The following is a 25275-nucleotide window of genomic DNA, read 5'->3' as shown; positions in this document are numbered from 1 at the left end:
GTCCCAGCACAACCCCCAGGGGCTCCTCAGCACCCCCCACCCCCACCCCGTGCACAGCAGACACCCCCTGCCGAGGGGCCCTTTGAAGAGGAAGCCCTGAACTCTTCAGCCCATCCACTCCAAGGCCAGAAGCATCCATGGAGCAAGAGAACAGGCCCAAGACAGACATTCTTTAAGGATGATCTAATTTAAAAAACACATTTTTACAAAAACATCATCATGGAAATGCATGTAGTTTAACAAGAGGCCCACAGCTCCAGTGCCAGCTGTAGATTGGAGATGGGGCTGGGACGTGGCCCCCTGCTCACCTTCCCAGGGAGGTAGGAGCCCTGTGCCCAGCTCCACATCCCTCTCCCTCCCCCCCTTTACCACAGAAGATTTCTCCCCTTCCCCCTACCCCCTAAAGGATCAGCTGAAGCTGCAGCAGACAAAGGGTCAGGAGCAGCCCTGGACCCCGAGCCAGGCGCAAGCAGGCGGGCAAGGAGCAGCCTGGGCACCCCGGCCCTGCGGCCGCTGGCAGCCAGCAGCACTTTTAAAGGTAATCAGGGAGCAGAAGGGCTCTGGCTTGCTCCAATCCTTTCAAAAAAGGCAGTGCAAGCCCAGCAGCTGTCCTCCTCCCCTTGTGCTCATGAGGATTTGTGCTCATAAGGCGGTGTAATTTGACAGGGACAACACGCGTGCAGCGCCAGGCAGCCTCAGATGCCCGACGAGTTCGCTCGCTGCTGTTTGCTGGCCCCAAATCCACCCCCCGTGCCGCCCTCCCTCCCCGCCACGCAGCGGGCTGGGAAAGGGGCTGCAGAGCGTGACTCAGGCCGGTGGGACCAGGGCCCCCCCTCCCCGCGCTCCCCAGCCCTGTGCAGCCCCGGCTTTGCCGTGTGCCGGAGCCGCGGCACAGCCGGGAGCGGGGCTGGGCAGGGCTGGCGGCAGCGAGGAGCCCGCAGGGAGCACGAGGCGCACGGCCCCCCCCCGGCTGAGGCACGGGGCAGCGTCGGCAGTCTGGGGCGCGTGGCCCGCGCGCAGCTCAGGGGGTGCCCCGGTAGCTGTAGTGATTGTGCTCCAAGTCGCTCCTGGTCAGCGGCAGGCTGGGCCTGCGCTCCGGGTCCTGCGTGTCGCATGGCAGGGGCGGCCGGTGCTTGAAGAAGTCGGAGACGTAGCGGACCTGGAAGAGCCGGACAGGGCTGGGGCTCGGGGGCTGCTCCCACACCCCTGCGGGGTGGCGGCCGCCCAGCTCCCCCCACAGCCCCGGGCCCTGGCACCAGCCTCGTGGGGTCCTGCCAGGGCTGCGCGCCCCAAGGCGGGGACACCGCCCCCGTGGGCAGAGGGAAGGGGGATGCTTACGATGAGGACGGCGATGAGAGCGCCCTGGAGCAGCCCTGCCAGCACGTCGCTCCAGTGGTGCTTGTAGTCAGAGACCCTGGTGTAGCCCACGTAGATGGCGAAGGCGATGAGGAAGAACTGGATGGTGGGGCGCAGCAGCCGGGCCCACTTCCCCACCAGCCGTGCCTGCACGTAGAGCTGGGGGGGCGCAGAGCTGTCACCCAGAGCGGGGGCAGCGCCCTGGGGCCCCCCCCCTCCCCACAGCACCACACTTACCGCCAGGAACATCATGCAGTACATCCCGAAGGAGGAGTGCCCGGAATAGAAGGACAGCCTGGGGGCCGACGGGAGGGGTCAGGCCAAGGGAGGGGGCCGCCAGCCCCCTGCCAGCCCCCTGCCCTGCGGCCCCTCTGGGGCAGCTGCGAGCCCAGGGACCCAGGGACGTGTGGCTTGGCCCCACAGCTCACCTGGACTCGGTGACGTCCCTGCCCTCCCCCCGGCAAATGTTCTCCAGCTGCACATAGGTGGAGCAGTTCACCCTGGACCAGTCGGGATTGCAGACAGCCAGGAAGTTGGGCCGCAGGCGGCCGATCATGTACTTGGCCAGGTCGGTGAGGGACTGGCTGATGGCCCCCCCGAAGAGGAAGGTCCCCACCACCTTGTAGAGGGCAGCCAGGTAGTTGTTGAACTCCGACTTGGAGTAGAGGCGCTCCGTGTAGACCAGGTATGCCTCCCCTGATGAGATCTGCAGAGAGCAAGGGCCGAAGGGTGAGGGTCCCAGTTCCAGGGCCATGGGATTCTCTGGCAGGCTGCAGCAGAGGAGCCCCCGGCACTCTCCCAGGGCCTGCCCTCACCCCTCAGGATCCCAGCCCCACGAGCCAGGGGGCTCATCCCCTCAGGGGAACGCCCAGCCCTTTGGCCAGAGGGCCCTGCAGCCCTGCCGGGGGCCTGGAGGGGAGCACGGCGCTTCCTTACAATGAGGACGGTGCAGGTGATGGTGACCCCGGCCATGAGGCCATGAGTGATGGTGTCCGCCTTGTAGGGGTAGCGGATGGAGTCATCATTGCAGTAGAAGCCCCGTTTGTACGGGGAGTTCACCAGCGTCAGGATGACGAAGGGCAGAGATGCTGCAAGGCAGAGAGAAGGAGAGGCCTGGGGCACCTGCGCCTGCAGGCTCCACGCAGGTACCCAGCACATACGGTGTCCCCATCCCACATCCCCCCAGTTCCTGCTCCCCACTGCTGGGGAAGGATCCTGCACCTAGGGCAGCACGCTGGCCCTGCTGCTGATATGGTGCTATCAGAGCTCGCAGCTGCCTGCAGCACCCAGATACCGCAGCCGATGGCTGCTCTCAGGCACCCCCAGAGCTCCTCCCTGGGCTGCAGACCCAGGGCTGACGATGCACCCGCTCCTCACATTCCCCGGGATGTTTCAGGCAAGGAGGTCAGAGCTTCTTAGGGTTAACGAGCACAGGTGTCTTGCAAACCTGTTTTCCACCAGGGAAAGTGCCTTCAGGCCCTCGATGGTCCAGGCAGGACCCTCACGAGGCATGGGCAGAGCCAGAGCCTGGAAGGCGCAGCCCAGCTGGTGGGGGACCCAGCCCCTGCCCACGCTCTCCCTTCCCACAGCCCTGCTCTTGGCGGCCTCTCCCCGCCTCCCGGCAGGGCTCTGCACCGGTGCTGAGACTGGCTGGCTCAGTCCAGCTGAGGAGGCTTTTCCACCCTGTGCACGCCAGCCCTGGCCATGGGCATCTTCAAGCTCTTCCTCTGCACATCCCAGCAACCAAGAGGGGATTCAGGGGCGGTCTCAGCCCCCTGCCATAGCCCTCACCGGCAGCCGACCTCCTGCCCTCGGGGTCACTCGCAGCAGCAGTGCCCAGCCGGGTGCGATGCTCTCCCTGCGGGGACTGGGTGCAGAAAGCCCCTTCCTCCCTGGCCCTGACGTCCACCTTAAGCCTGGGCTTCTTTCCCGGTTCCGCCTTCATAAAGCGATTTCCGCCTGCCCATTGTTTACCGGTCTCCAGGGAAAAGCCCCCACCTTTGTCCCCGGCAGGCACCTTCCCCGAGGGTCCCTGTGTGCCCTGGGCCCACCACCTCCTGCTCATCCGAGTGCACAGAATCCCCCTGCTGCTTCCAGGCCTCCAAATCCGCCGTCTCCACGCTCTCCTCAGGCAGAAGCAAAAGCAGCCAAAAAAAAGCTGCGCAAAAGCCAGGCCAAGCCGTAACCGCTGCCGCCCGGCGGAGGAGCCAGGTGCCCGGCGCGCAGGGGGTGCTTTCAGACGCCTCTGCGAGCGCTTCAAACGTTCATTTGCTGCTCAGATTAGCTGCCGCTTCTCTTTCTGGATAATTTCAACCCCCAAAAAAGCTCCCCTAAAAATAAAAGGCACCCGCGCACGAGAGAAAAGAGACTCAAACAACAACAGGATCCTGCCCCTCTCCACCGGTGCTTAGAGAGCCCAAGAAAGCAATTCCCCGGTGCAGGAGGCCGAAATTACGACCTGGGCCTTTATTTTTAGCCCATCCGTCTTAATTAGGCGCTTGCCAGCGTCGGTTTTAGAAACGGGCGGAGGCTGCCCGGGAGGAGGCACCGGCAGCGCCCGGCGGGACGGGGCAGCGCGGCGGGGGCTCCGCCGCCCCCCCCGGGACCGGCACCGGCTCCAGCTGCCCCGCGGCCGCCGTCGGACGGCGCTCGGGCTCTGGCAGCCCCCGGCGGCGGGCGCAGCTCGGGGGCTCCGCGGGGCAGGGACCGGGCGCCGAGGGGGCGGGCGGCCGCCGCGGCCCCGGGCCGGCCCCGCCGGAGCTTCTCGGGACCGTCCCGGGCGGCGAAGCGGCGAGGGCGAGGCCGATCGCTTCCTCGTCAGGGCAGCGAGCCCCGGCCGCCGTGCCCGCAGCGCGGGGCCAAAGGCCGCCGGGGCCGGGCAGGTGCTCCCCGGGCTGCCCCGGAGCCCGGCCCCCGGGGCCGCCGCAGCACCGCGGGTGGGCGCCGAGAGGACCCGGGCCCCCCGCACCCCCCCACACCCCCGGCGCAGCCCCGACGGGCGGGGAGGGGACGGGACGGGACGGGCGGGGAGGGGAGGACGCGGCCGCTCCGGTCCCGAGCCCAGCCCCGGGCGGCGCCGCGGGGCCCTTACCGACCACCACGCAGAGCACGTCGAGCGCCACGAAGACCTTCCTGCGCTCCATGCCGCTGCCCGGTCGGTGGCGGCCCCGCGGCCCGGCCCCGCGCCTCACATGGCCCGGAACGGCGCGGGCCCGGCCGGGAGGTAAAGTCCGGGCGGCCGGGACGGGGCGGCTCCGGGGCGGGACCGGGCGGCCCCCGCCCGCGGGCTGGGGGCGGGACGGCGGGGCCGGGGGCGCGGGGCGGGGAGCGGGGCCGGGCGCAGGTACGGGGCGCGGGGGGGGGGGGGGGATCCCCGCGGCCGCCTCCGGGCCCCCGGGCGGGGGTCGCCCCCCGGTCCCGTCCGAGGGAGGGGGGCAGGAGCGAGGCCTCACGCGGGAGCGGCGCGCGTCCCGCCGGCCCCGGGCTCCTCTTCTGAGAAGTGGAAAAAAAGAAAAAGAAAAGAAAAAGAAAAAAAAAAAAAAAGAACAAATCAGGGACTGGAAGAATGCAGCCGCAGCGAGGTGCTGGCTGCTGCGGGGCTGCAGCCGCCGGGCTCTGGCGAGGCCGATAAGGAGCTGCCGCAGACGCGGTGCCGGCAGGACGAGGCCCCGGGACGGCGGCGAGGGGCGCTGGGAAGCCGAGCACCGGCTCCGAACGCGGGGCACGGCACGAGGCCGTTTGGAGCCGTGATTTAAGGGCTGAGACGCGGCGGGGGCTGCCCGCGCCTCAGACGGGGCCGGGGCAGGGACGGGAGCGGAGGCTCGAGCCCGGTCCCCGCGGTGAGGCCCTGCGGGAGCGGGGACAGCCACAGCCCCCTGGCTGCTCCAGGCCTGGCTCTTGGTTAGGAACGGAAGGAAACATAAATAATACAGAAACCACCCAAATGATAGCTACTGGGCTGCTTTATTTAGGTGCGCCGTGAGTGGCCTGTGGGGAATCTCAGCGCTGCGGTCAGAAGCCAGCAGAGCTGGAAACCCTCTCGGGCTGCCCCGGGAGCTCAGGAGAGGAGCAGAGCCCCTCAGCGGCTCCTCTGCTCCTGACTGCCCCGGCCCGGCCCCGTCCAACCCTCTGGGCTGCCCTGGGCTGCCCTGGTGCCGCCGGGCAGGATTCACCCCCCAAATCACCCCCCAAATGCTGGGTGGGGGTTAAGAGCCCCAGGGCAGGAGAGGAGGGGACGCACGGGCAAGGTTTGACCGCGGGGGCACCCAAGTGGCTGCGTGGGGCTGGGGCAGGCAGGATAGGGCCTGGCAGGGCCGTGCACCCGAGGTGCCAGCCTGTGGCTCCACGCTGGCTCAGGGCAGAGCCAGGCCCTGATAAGCGGCCACTTCCCGGGTGCGCACCACGGGCGCCGCAGTAGGACTTTGCCCTGCACGGTGCCACGGCTGGCGGATGATGCCAGGCAGCGGCAGCAACGGGGAACCTCCCAGCCCCGCGGGTCTGGCTCCTCGCGGCTCCTCTGCTGCAGGGGTGCCGCGGCCGCAGCAGCCCCGGGGGTCAGGGACCCCCCCGCAGCCCCCGCAGCACGGCCCTGGGGAGCTGAGCCCAGCTGCTCCCTGTGCCGCTGCTGCCATCGCCCCTGCAGCGAGGAACCCACAGTGCTGCGGAAGCCTTTAGGGTGGTTTTGGGCCTTCCTGAGTTGACCCCCCTGGAAAGGTCACTGCTGCCCCCCCCAGCCCTCCCCAGCCTTCCCCAGGGCGTTCGTGGGGTGAGCAAAGGGAAGGTGCCCTGGCCTGGGCGTGTGGCGGCAGCGTGCTGCTTGCTCCACCTGCGGACGATGCCCGGCTGACACGTGGCATCCAAAGTCCCACCGGTGAAGCGGCTGCGCCCACCGGGAGCAGCGGGGTGCTGGGCTCCCTGCCCCGGGGACAGGTCACAGCCACGGGCTGCGGGACATCTCCCTGCAGCAGCGGGTGGGGATTTCTACACCACGGCTGCGGTCCGTCCACCGGGGCTGCTGAGGTCTGCTCAGTCTTTTGGGTCTTCTTAATTTGCTTTCCACTGGCAGCAGTGATTGAGCTGCTCTTCGTCACAGTAACTAAAGATCAGGCTCTGGCTGGAGCTCTTAGCGGAGCCGTGTGTCGTGCTGACTGTTCACTGGGGATTGCTCCCAAAAACCAAGCAGGCGCCCACATCTCCCACCTGTCCCGGAGGTGTTCACCCCAGCCCCTGGCTGGGAAGCCTTGCCCTGAACTACTGGGGTGGGCAGCCCAGAGGAAACACGGAACACTATTTTTCCTGTTTTTGAAGGACAGGCAAAAAAATACAAAAGGCATGTCCGTGAAGCTGCTGCTGTCACCAGCATGCGTGCCCAAGCTCATGGCAGAAAGCAGGAACCTCTCCTGACAAGTCCAGAAACTTCAAGACAGTCGAAGTCTCCATTCAGAAAAGCAGACTTGCATGTGTGTGTTTCTGTAACAGATACAGGATCAAATCTGACCCAGATCCAGAATTTCCAGGAGGGAGAAGCGTTTCCGTAGGTGCCCTGCAGTCTCTCTGCTGACTCTTGCTCTCCTCGCCCCGCTGCAGGCAGGGGCTGTGCTCGAGGCCGTGCTGCCAGGAGGGCTGCGGCGCACGGGGCCTGGCGAGCAGAGCGGGGTGCCCCTCTGCTACCAGCTCTCAGCTGGGCAGGGGGAGGAGACCGGAGAAGGAGAGAGGGCCGAGCCCCCTTCCCGCTCCAGGCCGTGGGACAGAAGACAAGAGCCGACGTTACCGGGCCTGGCACGGGCAGGGCAGTGCTGCAGGTGCCAGGGGGTCCCGGCGGGTCCCGGGGTCCCTCCCCAGCACTGCCTGCGGCTGCTGCCCACCTCCTGCTTCTGGTTTTGGAGCAATCCGTGCTGACCACGGGGCTGACAGCAACGGGCACAGGAGCTGGGGAAGTTTGAGAGGTTTCTGACAAAACAGAGGGGCTTTGTAGTGAGGAATGAACCTTCCTGCAGAAACACTTCCCTCGCCTCCAGGATGTTATTCCTGGCCGAGGCCGGTGAGACGCGGATGGACGCCTGCCTCCCAGCCCTGCCACCACGGGGCTGTCCCAGCGCTGCCGTTTGCAGAGCCAGGGCACCTGTAAGAGCAGCGAACACCTCAACACCTCCACACACAGCACTGGGAAGGTAAACTCAGCCAAGGAAGCTGGGCTTCCTCCCCATTTGTGAGGGCAGCCCTGGTGTAGGCACGGGAAGGAAGGAGGGAAGCACCCTGAGCCCACCGGGACAGGAGCACAGCCACCGGGCCCCTGCCATGGGAGCACCGTGCCACGGAGCTGGGGCACTGGCACTCCCCCAGCCCCTGCTGAAGACGCTCTGCATCAAACAGAAGCAGCTGTGATCAAGAAGAGGCTGAGCTCAGCTTCTGGAGGGCTGTGCCAGGACCGCTGGGCTCTGCCGGGCACAGCCGTGGATCACAGCACCCAAGGTGGGGGACTCGACCCCGCAGGGCTCTGGGCTCTGTCCCGGCCCACGCCTCACCCCGGAGCCACGCGCGGCCGCACGCCCAGCCCCTGCCTGTGGGGCACCGGAGCACTCAGCTGGGGCAGAGAGATGGAAAAGGCCAGGACCCCCCCACCTCTGCCACCCCAACATGCAGGGCTGTGGCACCTCAGTCTCCAAAACCAAGACAGGCTTCCTGCTTGCTTTCAAATTAGGTTTTTAATTAAATAAATAACGGCGAGGGGTCTTCAAGGCAGTATCACTTCACAGTGTAGGGCTTGGGGGTGAGGGGACGAGTCCAGCATTGGGAGCGTCTCAAAGTGAATGTGCTTTGTAAGAAGGAAAAAGAAAACCCCAAGAAAACCAAAACCAAACCTCCCCCCGTGACTCCCCGCCCTGCCCCAGCCCTTTTCACCCCTCTCCCTTACAGTTATGTGGGAAAAGCGCTGCGCTCATGTTGAAAGACCCCATGCGAATCTGTAAACAACACTGAATAATATAAATAAGAGACATTTCTGCCTCCTCCAGCCTCTCCTCTCCCTTCACTGGGGCTTGAAACAAACCAAAGAAAAATGGTTTCAGGAAAAACTAAGAACATTCTTGGCTGATGGAGAGGAGATGCCAAGGCCTGACCCTCCCTGGGAGGGCTGCAGATGCTCTCACCCTGCCACCTCCTCCCCTTCCAGCCAAGCAGCTTCCTCTCTCCCCCAGAAAAGGGGAATCACGGCCTGGGAAGTTCCACTATGGAGCGGGCACTTGTGTTTGCTTTCTGTTTCCAGCAGCTGGGAGCAGCCAGAGGTGAGACCTCCATTCTACAGCACGTTTCACAGAGCAACACCTGGCCACGAGAGCGGTGTCTGGAGCTCGGCGGCTCCTGGCAGGGCTGGCTGGGGACCGAAACAAGCACCCACCCCACTCACATAGGCGAATGGGTCTGGAGCCTGAAAGGGGGAGATGAGGTCTGATCCTAAGCTACCCCATGAAGCTGTCCGGTGCCGTCTCCAAGCCCCTGCTGCAGGAGTGAGCACAACCTCGCTGGGCCGGGTAAAAGGGGGTCCCAGGCTGATGCCTTTACTCATCTTCCAAATCCACAGAAGCAGCTGCAGGATCAGCGCCTGAAGACCTCTACCAAATTAAGCAAAAAGACTCAACCCGAACCCTTCCCAAGCAGAGAAAATGGCTGGAAGAAGGGAACATCTGCGTTAGAGCCCTGCCCAGCAAGTCAGCAGTGTTCCCTGCATGGAAAAAGGGAATGAGAACACGTGGACATAAGCCAGTGACGAGCCCCAGACCTGGCACATCAGCGGGACGCAGCCCAGCTCCGACTCAGCGCACCCACAGCCGCTCCTCTGAGCCAGCACAGCTCTGCGCAGCCGCTGGCCGCCTCGGTGCCGACCCTCGTCCCCTCCTCAGAACGCCACTGGCAGCAGGGACACACGTTTCTCTCAGAAGAGAGAGATTTTTGGCGACGTTTTAGAAGAACGGAGGCAGGTGGGAAGGGGCAGGGCTGCGCTGGGCACGCTCTGCTGCCTGCCTCTCGGTGCTAGCGGCGGTGTCCGACGCGGGGTGCCCGGGGAGCTGAGGTGCCCGCAGCGTGCGCAGCGCTAGGGAGGAGGCACGGCCCTGCTGTGGTGACTCCGGGGAGACACGGGCTGGAAGCGCCCTCCTGCCAGCACGCACATCACCTGGGGAGGTCAGGCAGCGGCTGCCCCTTCCCAACACCTGCCCAGTGGCAGCTGCTGCTCCTCCACTTCCACAGTTCTAGCTTCAGGCACCCAACAAAGCAAGGGTCAGCTCAGCGATCACCATCCCCTTCTGGCCCTCTCTTCCTGCGTCCAGCTCCTCCTCCTTCCCCAGCTAGCGAATTGTTTGGAAGGAGCTGAGGCGTTACAGAGGTGGCCGCTGCGTTTCGCCCTCCTGAAGTGCAGCAGGGCCAGAAACGATCGAGTTATTCACCGCCAAGAACAAAGGGGGCAGCAGTGCAGCACTGAAGGCCAACATCACTTTGGGTCTAGCACCGCCTCGACTCCCAGCTCCAGATCTCCCTGGCCCAGTTGATGGCAGAGCACCCCAAGGGAAGGCGGGACGGGCTTCAGCATGCACAGCACTGCCGCACCGCACAGCGCCCCTTCCGAGACCCGAAGCTTCAGCCAAAGGACTGGAACAGGCGACACCCCACTGCTGGCAGCAGCGTGGGCAGGGAGCAACGCTCAGCCCCGGGAGGTCTGAAGGCAGGACTGCGAGCGCCTGTTACGGTCCTCAGCTCGGGAGCGCAGGACAGCTGTGAGAAGGGGCCCGGGGAGAAGGACTGCTACTGCAGCACACCGTGCGGGTGAACAGCCACGGCTCCTCACCTTCCTTTGGCGTCGCCATGCCCGTCTCCACTGGTGAGCAGCCCTGCAGCCCAGGCAGACTGTGCTCCATGCTGACTTCCTAAGCCCTTGGACCTCCAGACTGCATCCTCTGCCCCAGCCCCAAAGTGCCTGCGACACATCCCTGTTCTCAACACATTTTTGCACTCAGACCGTTGCACTGGAGCCAGAGGACACCTCCCTGGTCCTGGGGGCAGGGACTCTCCCAACAGCCTGGCAAGACCTGGGGTGACACACGGTCAACAAAACGGGGGGTCGTGGGCCTCCCCCCTCACCCAAGCTGGCCACCAGCTTTGTGTGATTGTGTCGGAACATGCTGGAGCAGAAACGTGTTTGGTTTCACTGTAGCCTTGGACCAAGGAGGATGGAAAGACGGATTCTGACCAACAGCTCCATACTGTCCCTAGAGAACAGTGGAAGTTCCAGGATTTCACTCAGTCAGGTCAAAGTCCTTGGTGGATTTGTGACAGGTTTGTGACTGAAGACTCTCACTGTGACAAGGGCTCTGACCGAGCCACGGGTGCTGGGCAGGCCTGATGAGCAGTCAGAAAACTATTTACATCTCCAATGCCAATGAGGCCAAAATCTGTGACCGATAAGGACACTTGCGCAGGGGCCACCACTGCCTCTGTGTCTCTGTCCAAATCCACAGGGCCAGCAATTAAAGGTAAGCCCTCATTAATGTCTGCAGGGAGAGTGAAGTCCATGGTTATCGTCTCACCAGAGCTTTGCAACGTCTCCTGCTTCTCTGCTAGTCCTGGTCCTGCCGGCGGCAAAGCGTAGAGCCCCGTGTCGGAGGGGGTGACAGGATGCCGTGTGCAGGAAGCCGAGAGCGTGCCTGAGGAGGTCTCCTCGGCGGGGTCGAAGGAACAATTCGTCTCCGAAGGAGTACTGCACTCATAGCCCTGCCCCGACTCGCTCATGCTGCCCAGGCTGCAGGCTGTGCTCTCCACGCTCAGAGGCTCTGCGCACCACAGAGGAGGGAGGTGCACGGACGATGGACAGACAGGGAGGAAGAAAGGGTGGGAGGCAGCAAGTGAAATAAAACTAGAGTCAGTCCATAACGTATAAAAACCAGAATCCAGCTCAATCCCACCTAACCAGAACACCTCTCTCTGACGGCAGCTAACAGGCACAGACTGCCTTCTGGTGCTTTAAATCCACCTCTGGAGGACGTGCCAGTGTCCGCTAATTAAGGCAGGTGCACTGAAAGCAACTGCCTGCCTCCGGTACCCAAAGCTCACACAAATTCTCTTGCTTTGGGAGTGACTTATGCCGTCCCTCCACATCTGAAGCAGGACCAACTCTAAAGGAGCCGGTACTGCTCAGCGCAGGGACAGGCAACCCTCCTTTACCTACACCTCACTGCCCGGGGCTGGCGTTTGACTCAGGGCAGGAAGGGAGCACACGGGCAAGGGGCAGGGAGAAGAGCAGCGGCTGGATAACAGCAACACGAGAAAGGCAAAGGAGGGTCTGTGCTGCTGAGGGAGGGAGGGGAGCTGTCCCCGTGGCAGACAGAAGAGAAGGCAGTTACCTGTGCTCTCAATTGCTAGCTGATCTTGGCCAAAGTGGGAGTCCAGGCAGCTGGTGGCAGAGGGAATCGGTGGGGAGCTCCGAGAACGACTGGTGTTTTCTACCTCACCCCCATCCAAGTCATTGTCGGCGTAATCCCTGTGGGGAAAGACAGACAGAGCTGTGACCACCTGCTGGGCAGAAAGATACAGGCAGGAGAAACAGTGACTGGGATTAAAACCCACCAACAAATAAAGCAGCAGGGCTGTAGAGGCCTCACGAGGAGGAACGTCCATACCCACGGTTAAGTCGGGGTGCCTGAGACCAGCCCATGTCAAACCAGAACAGGCTGTGAAGCTTCCCAAACACAGAGCTCTGCCCCCCGGCTCTCTGACTCTTCCATAACAAAACAAATGGCCAAATACTCCCCGCAGGGAGCAGCCAGCTTCATGGGATGATTGCACTGGGTTGTGACAATGTCAGCATGCCAGCAAAGAGCAAGAGACAAAAAAAATATTTTCTACCGTGGGGAAATTTGAGATTTCAGGTATTTTCCTGTCTTGAGTCAGAAGAAAGAAGCTAAGACTTAAACATTTTTCAAGCTCTAACAGCTAATATTTTTAATAGATCCAACTTAAATATTTCATTTTGACCTCTTAAAACATTTCAGTTTCAACCTTTTTGAAAAGTATTTGCTGTAATTAACATATATTTCAAAGCGAAGAATTTGCCTCGAAGGTTATTTGCAGGGAAAGAAATTAATTCTCCAATAATCAGAAACAGGGTATTTTTGTATGTAAAAAAATCCCTTCCCAAAATTGCATCCGACTGAATTACTTTAAGATCAGCCCTGAATCCCTGACCATAGCCTTAATCTTTCTTGTGAATGCATTTATCTGAAAGAAAACACTATTTTCTGACACAAGAAAGTCCACATCCAAGCAAATAACTGCTTAACTGTCCCCTCCCACGCTAACCGTGCATTATGCTCCGAGAACACCCCATGAACCTCTGCATGCTCCCACCCAAGAAACCTTCTAGAGCAGAAAGCGCCGCCTTTAAAGTAGAGGTGCTTTGCAGCCAGGATCTTCACTGGGAGGTTAATATTACTAATTTTAGTGTGAGAATATTCCACGCACGTGGCTCCAGGGTGGAGGACGTACTTCTTCCTTCCTAAACGAGTCTGCTGAGTGAAGTACTCATAGCGCTCTGACTTTTTCCACATGTAGTAATACTCCACACACTCGCCCACTGACCGGGTGCGGACCTGAGGAGAAACACCACAGTCAGAGCGCCACGCATCCAGACGCGCTTCGTGGAGCAAGGGTTATTCACCCATTTTATCAGCACAGCAAGTGAAGTGCATTACAGCGATTTACATTGCTACGGACACATCTGCACTGCAGAACAGAAGCAGATACCGAGATTTCCGAGGCGGTAACCGGCCAGAGGAGTAACTCCCCATGGTGCACAATTGTTCTCGCAGACCCCGGTGTGGGTTCACACACAGTACATTCATGCAGGACCTTCCTGCACTTCCAGCAGCACGCTTAACACCAAGAGAGCAAACCTGCATCCATTTTCACTGGCCAGTGTCAACATGCCCACAGTGAATCAGTGGTAGGACTGGACTCTCTGGTTCTGCCAACTCCCAGCATAGCAGCATGTCCTGGGGCCCAGTTCTCCCTACGACAGCATCTTTCATTCTAGAGGACCCCAGGGGACTTTACAAAACATCCACATGCTCAACTCACTCATTCACAGAAGTACTGCAAGGGCTGAGAGTTTGGAAAGAACTTTTGAGACTCCAGAAAGGGCTAATCAGTAATTAACTGACATCACTCATGCAGGTCAGTGTTGTTTGTGACTTCTCCCACCTGGAAAATAAGGCAGAGCAGGGCAGTGAACAGCCCATCACCTGCTAGCATGAGTCAACACAAAGCCTGGGATTGGAACTCAGCAGTCCTGAACTTCCTGCATCAGCCAAGGCTCAAAATACACTTCTGGTGCAAATGCACCTGCCTCGTTCCCTTTGTCTTAGTGTGACGCAGGGGTGAACATTCTTACCTTGTTTGCTTGGATAAGATGAAAGTTTTTCCCATGGACCCTGTAGCCATGTTCAAAATTTCTACATTCTTCCTCGCTCCAGGCACAAAGCTCATCTACAGCAGAAAGAGGGATTGGAGGAAGCATACAGAATCTGGAGGAGTTACACGTGCCTCAGTGTTCGGAGCGGAATCCAGACATAGGGGTTCTCACCTCTGATAACTTTCACATTGAACCGTAACCTCCGTAATGCCTCTTCTGCATTGAAATTGCATTTAACCAGTTCATACAATGCCTAGAAAACAAAAGAAAGTGACTGACAGCAACACACCGCAAGCAGACCTCTGCATGACTCATGTTTGTCTTGTGAAACTTATTTTTTTCCCAGGAGCCACTTTTCCACTAACCTAGCGTGGCAGCCAGCATACATCATTCCATTTTTCACAGAACTGCATTACAAACCCTAGGACCGAAACGATGCAGTTCTACCAGCAACTCGAGGGATTACAGGTGTGCTCCCGTGTTTCTGCAGATACTGGGCTTATTGTGAGAATCTGACCTGCCTACCTTAGAGGAAACACAACCGCTCTGGTTTCTTAGTTAGATGTTTGATCTTCTGCCGCCTTCAAAAGACGACAGAGAATTTTATAGAGAACAGATCCAAAATTGTCCTCCTGCAAGCTCTGTCTCAGAGATTTTGGGATACCAAGACAATACAGTCAAAGCTAACTGTCCTTTACTTGCCCTGCCCATTACACATTTTCCACAAGCATCCACAGATGCCTTCCACAAACAGCTTTAGAAGGCAAGTACTAAGCTAGGCAGGGTCTGACCCACTGCAGCCATTTCCTGTCTTCCCAAAAGCAGAGTGAAGACCCTCAGATTCCATTTGGGAGGCACTCTCACTTATCCATGAAGCAGGAGCAGAGGATCACAAAAGTTAGATCCCAGTCTCTTTTCAAGTGGGTCTCATTCAAGATCTCTGAAGGAAGTGCTGCACCACTACGCCAGCAGCGTTCTACTATCTCTGGCTGCGAGATTTTACCTGTTCGTTGTCCTTCACCATCTCTCCTTCTGGCAGGCTGCTGCTAGACAGCTCATCCCACCGCCGCTTCACTGCACAATATAGGAACTCTTCAACCTCTCTCTCAGGAAGGATATTTGGGTCCCAAAGCAGCTGATCTTCATTTTCATAGGCTAACAGAAAAAAAAAAAAAAAAAAAAAAAAAAAAAACACCAAAATAAGCTAATCAGAGAATCCCACTGCTTTTAAGAAATGCTCTGCGTGTCTGGGCCTGGCAGAGGCAGAAGAAGGGAGAAAATCTTTGCTTGGACTCCTAACCTGGCACTAGGGATGACGAGCATCTGTGTGAAGGTGCTGCATTTTCCCCTCTTGATTTTGGAGGCAGATAAGCTTACTGCTGCTTATACATCTTTTAGAGCCCTAGGCAAAGGCTCGTCTGGTTTCCGCTTCTTCAGAGGGTTGGCTGACAAGTTTTTTGTTACCATGCTCTCAAAGGCTGTTGCTTTGATTCATCAATCGTGGCAACTTAAAAACCCCATGTTCTATGGTGTGTTTTCCCACATATAGTAAACAAAAGGACTAGGAAGCAAAGGCAGCTTTGAGCTACAAGCCTGGCCTAGGCTCAAGACCCCCTCTGTCCTAAGCACAAAACTAAGCATCTGCAAGGCTGTCACGTTCCTCTGAGCTGCTCCACCTGGACAAAACAGCAGCAGCACACTGCAGCACTGAGTGGTTCTTGCTCTTGGTCCATGAGAACAAAGCACACAACCATGCAGACAGAGGGTTAAGTAAAATTGCAGCACAGAGGAAAGCAAGAAGAGATTCTGCAATAAAAATAATCAGAAATACAGTGATTTTTCTATTCAGATAACCATAGAATGGCTTGTGTTGGAAGGGACCCCAAAGATCACCTAACTCCAACCCCTTTGACACAGGGAGGTTATTGGGGTCATAATAACATGAGCACCCTATGGGATTTACTTGTTCTTGTATTTCTACAGGCAAAGGAACCCACTCCTTAGCCATGTAAAATCAGGTCAGAGGAAGTACAGACAGGGCACAGAAGACCACCATCTGGATCTACTGCAAGTTTCCTCTCATTTTGCTCTGATGCAAATGTACAGGCTACGGGAAACAGGCACTAAATCCATGGTCTTCAGTACAGAAGTACTGAGAGTATCGTAAACTTCCTGATTAAGTAACAGTAAAAAGTTCTGAGAACTACAGCAAGAAAATCTGAAATGGTACCTGCAAAACTGATAACTTTTATCTCCTTAAATCATTTGCTTAGTCTGCTAGGTTAAAAGAACTAGGGAGGAAATGAGTCATTTTTAAAGAGGTGGCTTTCTGTTAGCTATCTTCTTCAGAAGTTCAACAAGCTGCTGCCAGAATTACACTAGTTATTAGACAATCTGCAAATCAAGGCAACTCTATCTACTCTGCAGACACGCTATCACATTTGGAACTGATTAGTTCCAGGGAGTACTACATGAAAAACACTTTTGCTACTTCAGGAAGATGTCAGAGAAAAACAAATTAGAGCATCTCCCTCTTTGGCTACAGCTGAGCCCCCTTTCTCCAAACCTGTCATCCCACCAAGCCAGTCTTCACTGTGTGTCTGTAGCTGTGTCACTCGCCAAATTCAGATAAGCTAGTTTAAAAGCTAGCCTAGGTACAGCTGTAAATTTTGATGTCATTACTGAGAGGTGAGAGCCTAGCCATGCAGAGCAGAACTGGAGAACTGAGCCCCTTCAAATGGCCAGGCCAGCAGCCCTACAACCAAACAAGATACGTAAAGCAAGTGGCCTTACCTTTTTCACTGTGCCTGTTCAAGTGGAGGATGGGAACAGTGGCTTGGTACTGAGGTCCAACCATGATCTCCTGAAACACCATCACAGAGAAGTCAGTAAATCGAAATGGAACACACTCCGCATAGGCAATGAAGCGTACCGCATGATTTAAGGGCTATGACACCACGAGGCAAACATATATCAGCAGTCCCCAGTGTCACCATTACTTCTCAGGAGCCTTGACTTACTTTATAGGGTAACTGGAAAGATTTACAACCAACCAGATCATACTTTAGGGACCTTAGGTATTTACACAGTTTTAATGTTAAAGATATATAGCAAATAGCTAGAGCTGGAGATAAAGAAATGCTAAAGGTCTCCTGCAACCTTCATAACCAGGATGAATTCGGAAGTCTGCTCCTCTCTTTCATATGATGGTTCCCCCTCAGTAAAACCCACTGGGAACATCGCACAGCAATTCACTTTTACAGGGCTATGGATTGCAGTTCTGATTTACCAAGGCAACAACAGCATTTTCCATATCTGAAGCAGAAAATAGTTTCAGATGCAGATTTCAAGATCACATAAAAAATACACTTTGCAACCCATGTCTGCCACTGCCTTCCACAAAATGCAAGACTGAGCAAAAGGAAGATAAAGAAAGAAAACTTCTTGGGGAAATAGCACAGTGCTTTGGCGTCATGCTTTCCCCAAATTCAGGCCCACTGCCTCAGCTCCCCTTCTGGATGCACTCTGATCATTTACCTTCTTACACTCGTTGGATGGGATGGAGTCCTCCTCTGAATCCTCAGCCATGGAGGAAGCACATGGAGATGAACAGGGCTCTTTGTCTTCATCAGCAAGAAAGTTGTTTGCTTTGTGGGAAAGGAAGAGATCTGTTGTCATGAAATGGTTTATTCCTACTGCTCTATGTTCCTCCCATCCCTTTATTTTCTGTCTTAAAGTTACTTTCAGCATGGTCCTCAGTGACTACTTACCCATATTTAAAAGCAGAAAATGGAAATAAGACAATTTGCACACTTGCCATGCAGGTGGTGCCAACCAACCTGGAGAACTCACACTCCCTCATTTTGCAAGACAGCAGAAGGAATAAGATCACTTTATACCAAGTCTCCCATTCCCTCTGGCTTCCTGCACATTCTGATGTTTAGGAACTGCCACAACGTATCAGACCAGTAGCACTACCGAATGTATTCACTTGTAGAGGTGTCAGACCCAGCAGATTGTAATTACAACCGGCAGCAAAACAGTTCTCACCTTACCAATGTTGTGAGTTACAGCTAAAGACAATTTGCTCCTGATCCCCCTGCTCATCTACACTCTCTCACGTCCTAACTGGTGCTGGGTGAACCCACTGGCACTCAGGTTTATTTGCAGCCCCAGAAAGAACATGGAAAAACGTAACTCAGGAAACTTAGTGACAAAGTAAAGAAATATGTCCCTGCCCTAACCTGCACAAAACATCTAAGTACAAAACAATTACTTAGAAATTAGCAACACATACAGCCAGGCTGGTTTGGGAATAGGTCTGACGCATCATGGGATGTGACGGATGGAGTCAGATCATCAGCTGAAGACTGTGTCTCCTCCTCTTCTTCCCCTGAAAGCAAATCCTTCGCTATTTGTTCCTTTTAACAACAACAAGAAAGTGAAAAATATTTTAAATTAAAAAAAAAAAAGCAGGGGGTGGGTGTGTGTGAGGCCTACAGTAAAACATTTCTGGCCAAGGGCGGCCACATCCACAGTCCTCCTCACCCTCCCACAGCTTCTTCAAAGACAGATTCTGCCTTGCACTCCCTGCCGCCCCTGGATTATCCTCCCTAGAAGCACTCCTATAAGCATCAAGAGGAGAATGGCTTCCTATGGAAGCCAGAGAGAGAAGGAGCAAAAGGCCTTTTCTGTAGACCCCCACCCAGCGTACAGAGCTCAAAGATCCCATAACGAAAGAACTTTCTACATCAGCTGGCTCAGAAGGAAGACACAAACCTTCCCTGACCATCCGCAGACCCACCTACGTGCAAAGAATTGTTACCTACGTTCCATAAAGGATTTTTACTGCGTCCTTTTCAAAACAGCTCTCCTTCCCCCAGTCTCCTCTATCCCCTGCACACTCACATTTCTGCCCCCTCGCTGGGACACCAGAACTAGGCAGGCCCTTCCCTGGCATTTTCCAAGCTCCACTGGGGAGAGCTACTACACACCTGAAGCTCTCCGCCAGCTCAGCACCCTACATGTAGCACAGCCTAACAGCACACACCCGAGCTGACAGCTGCTCTTACCTTATCCAGAGTCATATCTGGGAGATTTGGAGTAATATCATTGCTCTCACTGTCCTGCTCAGAGATGGGATCAGATGCCTCATAGCCGTAAAGTGCAAGCAGCTCCTCAAATGGCATTTCACTGTTCTGAGCAAGAGGAAGACAAAGCTTCATCAGGAATGGAACAATCGCCGAGTACAACAGCAGCTGCAGCAAACACACCTGCAGAGGCAGTCAAAGCAGCTCTGCTCTTCTGGGGGCTCTGAGTGCCTTGGGTAGTGCTGCACAAGGAAGGAGGCATATCCACCAGGACCCACCACAGCCTAGTCTTAAAGGTATGGACAAGCCTGGAACTTCCACCCCAAACCAATACAGTCAAGGGTATTCTTAGAATATGTTTATTTTTATACTAGGTTTCATGCCGGTGAAGAGTTGCCAAAGAGCAGAACTGTATTTATACAGAAGAGCTGCAGCAAGTCACTGCATTATTCTTGTGCCAGACCCAAAGAGACAATCTGTGAGGAAGGTGCTTTGTGTTCCTCTGAGGCCTCCCCAAAGACTACCCACTGGAGGACCACATCCATCACCTCCACAGAATGAACATCGCCCAGCAGCTGATGGCTCTTCAGCAGGGTGGCTGAAGGAAGCCCACGTGGTCAGAGCACCTACCTGACAGACAAAGTCTCCAAAATTTACTGCTGTCACCGGCTGGCAAACCAATCATTTGCTACCCAAATTTAAACCTAAGACCTGTTGACGGGTGGAGCGAAACAGAGCACACAGCCGTCAGAGCAAGCAAGACAGTTTCTCACAAAGATCTATGGTACCAGCACTGGCAAAGAAAACGAGAAAATCCAGCAGGTAATTTCCCTTCCCCTCCCGCCTTTACCTGAGAGGCACTGAAACTCTTCTCCAGCTCTTCTAAGGATTTCTGTTTCTCCTGAGTATCTTCCTCTTCTTCCCTTTCCTCCCGTACACCATAGTTCTGCGACAGGATCTCTGCTAGGTTCAGTCGGTGATCAGCCGAGCCCATTGACACAACTGCAGGGATTAAAGAAGTTGGGTATTGGATCCTCCTGAACCAAATCTTCAGACATGACAAAGCTCAGGTTGACCCATCCTCGTGTGTGTGCGGCCGTGATAAGGCAGCGGAAGAGATCAGGCAGAAAGGAGGGAGAGGGGCTGGGAAGCACAACCAGCAGAAGTCATTCCGTGAGCACCACGCTGCAAAGCCTGGCTCCTACATTGCAAGCCCCATGACTGACTGAAAGATGTACCTGAAGGTTTCCTGAGTATTTATGGTTCTCTCCTGACTGGATTCCCTGATATGACAACATCCGAATGCACACTGCAGCTTTCCCCTGACTCAAGGCACTTTTAGGATAATTACTATTTACTGGGAGAACCAGCATTGGGAGCTTCTGGGAGCTTTGGCATTTTTAAGACTTTTCTTGCCTGTCAAGTGTGATCGGAACCAACCACCAGGTTCCAAACAAGTCGGAAGGAGAAGGGGAGGGCATGGACCGGCTGAGCACAGGAGCCCTGTTTCCTCTGGCAACCAGACCAACGAACAGAAGCACAGACCGTGGCTTTACCTGCGGCACTCTGAAGGCCAGGCTCTCCGGGACACAGGCTGTGGGCTGGGTACGGCACCACCCTCGGACTCTGCCTGCCCACCGAAGCCTTCAAGGAAAGAGAAGAACATGGCTGAGACAACTCTCCGTTTTTAAAGGGTAACGCACCTCCAGCCGCTTAACCCCTCCAGCAAACGCAATTACTTTAGTTTCAAAGCAAAAGTTAATAAACCCACACAGGGTAGCACTGGAAACTGGTGTGCAAAAAGAGCTCTGGCCAGGTTTATTTAACAGCTCTCCCACAGCTCCTCTCTTCGGGGTTCATCACCTTTCCCTCAGTCTCTAAGCGCATGTGGCAGTGTTTCCAGTTTACCTTCAGTTTTCCACTAATAATTTATCCCTTCACCAGTTTAAGACCGCAGGTCTTTATGGCTTACATCTTACCTAAAAGAAGGATTCTGACCCTAAGCCATCATTCTAAGCACACCCATGCCTCGCTGCTTCGAACACCGCGTTTTTATCAACGGCACGCCAGCTGCCCCCAGCGCCTCGCCGCATCCAGGAGGCTCAGAGGGGTCAGCAAGGAAACTCAGAGCTGAGCGGGCAGCGAGGGGGGCTGGAAGGAGCAGAGGTGAGGTGGAAAGAGGATGAGACAGGTAGACACCGAGAGGAGGCACCTGCTTTCTGGCATGCGGTGCTCGGTCAGAAGTTTAGGCAGCAACAGGGGCTGAGGCCTGGACAACAAGCCCGAACATCTGCAGCTCCTTGGGCTGATGCAGCTGGAAATGCTGTTCATCAAGTTCAGCCTAGGTAGGGAGCAAGGAGGTAATTAGGCAATGCCTCTGAGCTGACCGAGAGCCTCTGACTGCAGCAGGAGCTCCGAGCGCCGGTCCCCCCGGCAGCACTGACACCTCCTCACGGCCCTCAGCCACCTCCCGCTGCTCCCCTCTCAGGCAGGGGGAGCCAGGACATCCCCAGTGCTTCTGCACAGGGCTCTGAGAACTCAAGGAAATACAGCACAGGTTCAAATCCCAACGGATTCTCTACCAACAGAGCAAGGTGTACACCAAAAAAGCCACCCTGGACTTTGGGCTCTGAATTAGTGCCTTCGGGTGTTTCCACGCGCGTTGCAAATTCTGTAACAACTCAGAGCTGGTTGGTTGCGAGATGTAATTACTGCCACGATGCCGGTCTGGAAGGCATCAGAAGATGCTCCCACATGAGAGAAAGATAGAAAGAGGGAGGGAGGGCGAGGATCTTGAAAGCGGCTGTGGAATTCTTGCTCCTTCCTCTTCCCAGACGTTGAAGAGATGCCTCCAGTCCCAGCCGAAGCGAGCTTTAACTCACCGTCCCCGGTGCTTGGTCATTAGCAGCGGGACAGCCCCCCTGGAGACCACCTCGTCAGGCTGCAGACGGAGCCCAAAAGCCACACGAGCCAAGAAGAGAAGGGAGGAGGAGTTCCTGGCTAGCAAAAGACAAGGATGGAAAGGGCTCGGCCAACCTCCGTGGGGACAGCCGCGCCAGGAGATGGGTTCCCACCTCAGGAGGTGATGGTGCCTCTCTTCTGGGCCCTGCTGGGATGTGACCACGCACAAAGCCCTCTCGGAGAAATCCTCCCAAGCAAATAATCCCATTTTCATGAAAAGGGCACGGGTGTGGATTACGCGCCCTCCCTTTTGCCTCGAGTGATCTGCAGAGCTCTTCCCTGAGACCACGACCGCTACATCGATCGCGCCTCCCTGCCGCCAGGATCGATACGGGGCTGCACGCTATGGACTGGGGAAACGAAGGCCGAAACTGTCAGCCGTGGAAGGGCTGGCTTGAGAAGATGTCAAGAATACCTCAGCATCGATGAGATCTTGTGTCAAAGATCAGTGCTGGAACGAGGACTAACAGCCAGGACGCCGGGATAACACGCCCCGAACTACTCAGGAGTTTATTTCCCCAGAGCAGCACCACAGCTCCAGGACAAGCAGGAACTGCTGAGAGGCACCACAAAGCCATCAGCGCTGCTGTGTTTGCATCGAGGAAAGAAGAAACAAGTGGCAGACAGAGACAGCGGCCCACTTGTACACCCGAATTTAAACGTGTGACACTGAACCAACCCCCAAATCATTCACAAATCCAGAAGACCGCGACGAGGACGGACAAGGCAGAGGAGCGGGGGAAAGCCGAGAGCACTGCACGCGTTGCAAAGACGGCAGGAGCACTGAGGAGGCGCTACCGGGCGTCCCCGCACCACGGGGGCTCTCAGACGAGGTCACAGCAGTGAACCCGGTTACCTGGAGGGTGCCCCCGGTGCTGGGGAGCAGCGCCTCCACGTCCGCGGGTCACTCAGCCTCGGGGAGCAGCCTCGCGCTCCCTGCTGCTGCTTCCCTTCCTCCGCTCCCTGCTTCTCAGGCACCCGCACAACTTTCCTCTCCCAGAAGTTACACCGGCGTCTGCCGTTTGCCCGCTCTTGTCTTTGCCTTTTGGGTGAGTTCAGCTCTTCCTTCTCAGCTCTGGACTCGAGCTTTGAGCACAGGAGACGCAGCGACGGCCGCGCCTCGGGCAGCGCTGCGGAGGAAGGGCCCGAGCTCCTCGCACACCCAGGGCCGCGTCCCAGCCCTGCCACACGAAGCCCTCCAGACCGAAGCGGCTCTCGCAAGAAAGCGAGGAAAAAGAGAGAGGGTTTCCCTTCCCAGCCCTCCTGTTTGAACAGCTACAGCGATCTCCTCAGCCAGTTTGGTAGGGGCATCAGGGTCGCTGAGCGAAGCTGTCCTCACTCCTTTGCCCCATCCGTGCCACATGACACAGATTCGTGTCCTGCGAGCCCCGGCTGGAGCCAGGGGGAAGAGGCAGGGGCGGAAAGGTGCGGAAAGGTTGGTCCTGCAGCCCCCACGCCTGAAAGAGCAGAAAAATCAGCGAAGGACAGGACGCGGGGGGGGTCTCCTGCGCCGCTCACGAGGCCGAGGCTCCGCGGCCCAACCTCGCCCGGGACCCCCGGGCTGAGGCGAGCAGAGGGGAGCCCCCGCCCGCGGAGCACCCCGAAAACGGAGCCGTGCTCGGGGGGCTCCCCGCGCCCCCGGCGGGGCCCTGCGGGCAGCAGCGGGGCCGGTTCGGGGGTGCCCGGGCACGGGAGGGGGGGGGGTGGGGATCGCAACGGCCGGGGCAGGAGGGGCCCCGCTCGGGCCCCGCAGGCCGGTGCCGGGGGCGGCGGCGGGACCCGGTCCCCCCGGAGCCGCCCCCCCGGGACCCCTCGCCCCGCCCCGCCCGCCTCAAAGCGCCGGGGCCACGGCTCCGCTCTCTGCCGCCGGACCCCGCCCGTGTGGCCCCGCCCGGCCCCGGCCCCGGCCCCGCTCCCGCCCGGCGGCTCCGCGGCGTCCCCGCAGCCCCCCCCAGCCCGCCGGGCCCAGCGCCGGGCCCTCCGCGGCGCCGCTTCCCCCGCCCGGCGCAGCTCCCCGGGCCCCGGCCGGGCGCGGGCGGAGCGGGGAGGCCCCGCCCCGGCCCCGGCCCCGGTCCCAGCTCCGGCCCCGGTCCCGGCTCCCCCCCCCCGGCGGCTCCGCGCTCACCTCCGCCATGGCCGGGCGCGAGCGGCGGCGGCGGCGGGGGGGGGGCGGGGCGGGGGAGCCGCGGGGCCCGGATGCGGCGGCGGCCGCTGATTGGCTGCGGCGCCGCGAGGGCGGGGGAGCGGCGGGGGCGCGGCGGGGCGGGGGGCGGGGGTCAAGGGGCGGGGGGCGCCGGGGCCGGGGCCGGGGCCGGCGGCGCCTCCCGGGAGCCCCGGGCCTGGCTGCGGGGCGGCCCCGGGCTCTGCAGCGGGGCTGGGCGCACCCGCGGCGCCCCCCCCGGCTCGGCCCGGCCCGCCGGTGACGGTCCCGGTCCCGATGCCGGTGGCAGCCGCCGCTCGCCCCGGGCTCGGCGCAGCGCCCCGCGGCTCGGTTCTGGTTCGAGGCCGCGGACCGGAGGCTCGGGCAGCTGCCGCCCGGCTGGGCCGGCCCCGAGCCGCAGCACCGAGCGCCCCCCGGGCCGGGCCCGCGGCCCCGGTGGCACCGGGCGGCCCCGGGGATGGAGCCGCCGGGCCCGGCCGACCCCAGGGCTGCACCGGGGGGGTCCCCGCCGGGCACCCGGCGCTGGGCGCTGGGCGCTGGGCTCCGCTCCCGCCGCTGAGGCCGGGCCCCCGGGCAGCGCCCTGCCCCGCACGGCTCCGTGCCTGCGCTCAGAGCGGCCTCGGCAGCCTCGCCCCTCCGAGACCTCTCCCCAGAGCTCGCTGCCTCCCGCCTGGCTCTTCAGACCGCGTCCGGACGCGCCATCGCCACAAAAGGCAGAGAAGCCCGGACTTGGGGTCAGGACGGGGGAATTGGGGCTGTTCTGGGGCAGCTCTCAGACCCTCCGCCTGTTTGTGATGTTCTCTGGGAGCAGCCCTGCTGCTCGGCCGGGGGGTGGAGGTGAGGCTCAAGCAGCCCCGCTCCGAGGCGGCTGAAGCTGCCGCGTGTGCCCTTGGTACGGGTCCTGCTGCGGGGCCCTTGCCCGCACCCATCCCGTGTGCTCCCCGTCCCCAACCCTGCAGGGAACACAGGCGAGACGCCGCAGGCTCCTGTGCGAGCCCAAGTTCGTGCTGCCATCAGCTCTCCCTCAGCCTCGCGAAGGGCCCTGCACTGTCCCAGAAGTTCAGGGGGAAGGGCTCTCTGCAGCACACTGCTCCTGACTCCACAGCAGTTGCCCCGCGCCACCCAGTGCGCGAGCTCCGTGCCAGAAGCACAGTTCCAGTGACCTGGATCCGTGTCAGTGCCAGCTTCTGGTGCTGTTTAATGACTGTGATGACAACTGCCAGGCTGACGCTCTCCAAGCGGCTGCGCTT

At 58.6% G+C, this 25275-nt stretch overlaps 2 protein-coding genes across 3 annotated transcripts; both read right to left on the bottom strand.

Annotated features, from left to right (window-relative positions):
* Window positions 1–168: 168 nt before the first annotated feature.
* Window positions 169–4622, bottom strand: PLPP2 (phospholipid phosphatase 2). Its single transcript, XM_068661498.1, has 6 exons — window positions 4448–4622; window positions 2293–2444; window positions 1785–2062; window positions 1594–1651; window positions 1339–1515; window positions 169–1159 (listed from the first exon to the last, which is right to left on the bottom strand). Exons 1-6 carry the CDS (start codon window positions 4497–4499, stop codon window positions 1022–1024), a joined length of 855 nt encoding a protein of 284 aa, XP_068517599.1. The 5' UTR covers window positions 4500–4622; the 3' UTR covers window positions 169–1021.
* Window positions 4623–8041: 3419 nt separating this feature from the next.
* MIER2 (MIER family member 2) lies at window positions 8042–24064 on the bottom strand. Of its 2 annotated transcripts, none has more exons than XM_068661496.1 (13): window positions 23990–24064; window positions 20460–20547; window positions 19754–19905; window positions 18886–19011; window positions 18111–18234; window positions 17351–17460; window positions 16607–16676; window positions 14817–14968; window positions 13985–14066; window positions 13793–13887; window positions 12889–12992; window positions 11748–11884; window positions 8042–11177 (listed from the first exon to the last, which is right to left on the bottom strand). In XM_068661496.1, the coding sequence occupies exons 1-13, from the start codon at window positions 23996–23998 to the stop codon at window positions 10702–10704; spliced, it is 1725 nt and encodes a 574-aa protein (XP_068517597.1). In that variant the 5' UTR covers window positions 23999–24064; the 3' UTR covers window positions 8042–10701. The 2 variants fall into 2 exon arrangements, with proteins under 2 accessions (XP_068517597.1, XP_068517596.1); XM_068661495.1 differs by having other exon boundaries at window positions 12865–12992; window positions 23990–24062.
* Window positions 24065–25275: the final 1211 nt, after the last annotated feature.

This window comes from Anas acuta, chromosome 26 (genome assembly GCF_963932015.1).
Source record: "Anas acuta chromosome 26, bAnaAcu1.1, whole genome shotgun sequence".
Taxonomy (NCBI): domain Eukaryota; kingdom Metazoa; phylum Chordata; class Aves; order Anseriformes; family Anatidae; genus Anas; species Anas acuta.
Note: the sequence above shows the minus strand (reverse complement) of the source record. Positions and strands in the feature narration are given on the sequence as shown.

Coding starts and splice junctions, on each gene's coding strand:
- PLPP2 (XM_068661498.1), bottom strand. CDS start 4,499: ATGGAGCGCAGGAAGGTCTTCGTGGCGCTCGACGTGCTCTGCGTGGTG. Junction 1,652..1,784: donor AGGGACGTCACCGAGTCCAG/GTGAGCTGTGGG, acceptor GTCGGCCCCCAG/GCTGTCCTTCTATTCCGGGC. Junction 1,160..1,338: donor CTCTCATCGCCGTCCTCATC/GTAAGCATCCCC, acceptor CGGCTCTTCCAG/GTCCGCTACGTCTCCGACTT.
- MIER2 (XM_068661495.1), bottom strand. Junction 17,461..18,110: donor ATTCCCAAACCAGCCTGGCT/GTATGTGTTGCT, acceptor TTTCCCACAAAG/CAAACAACTTTCTTGCTGAT. Junction 13,888..13,984: donor CAATGTGAAAGTTATCAGAG/GTGAGAACCCCT, acceptor TTTCTGCTGTAG/ATGAGCTTTGTGCCTGGAGC.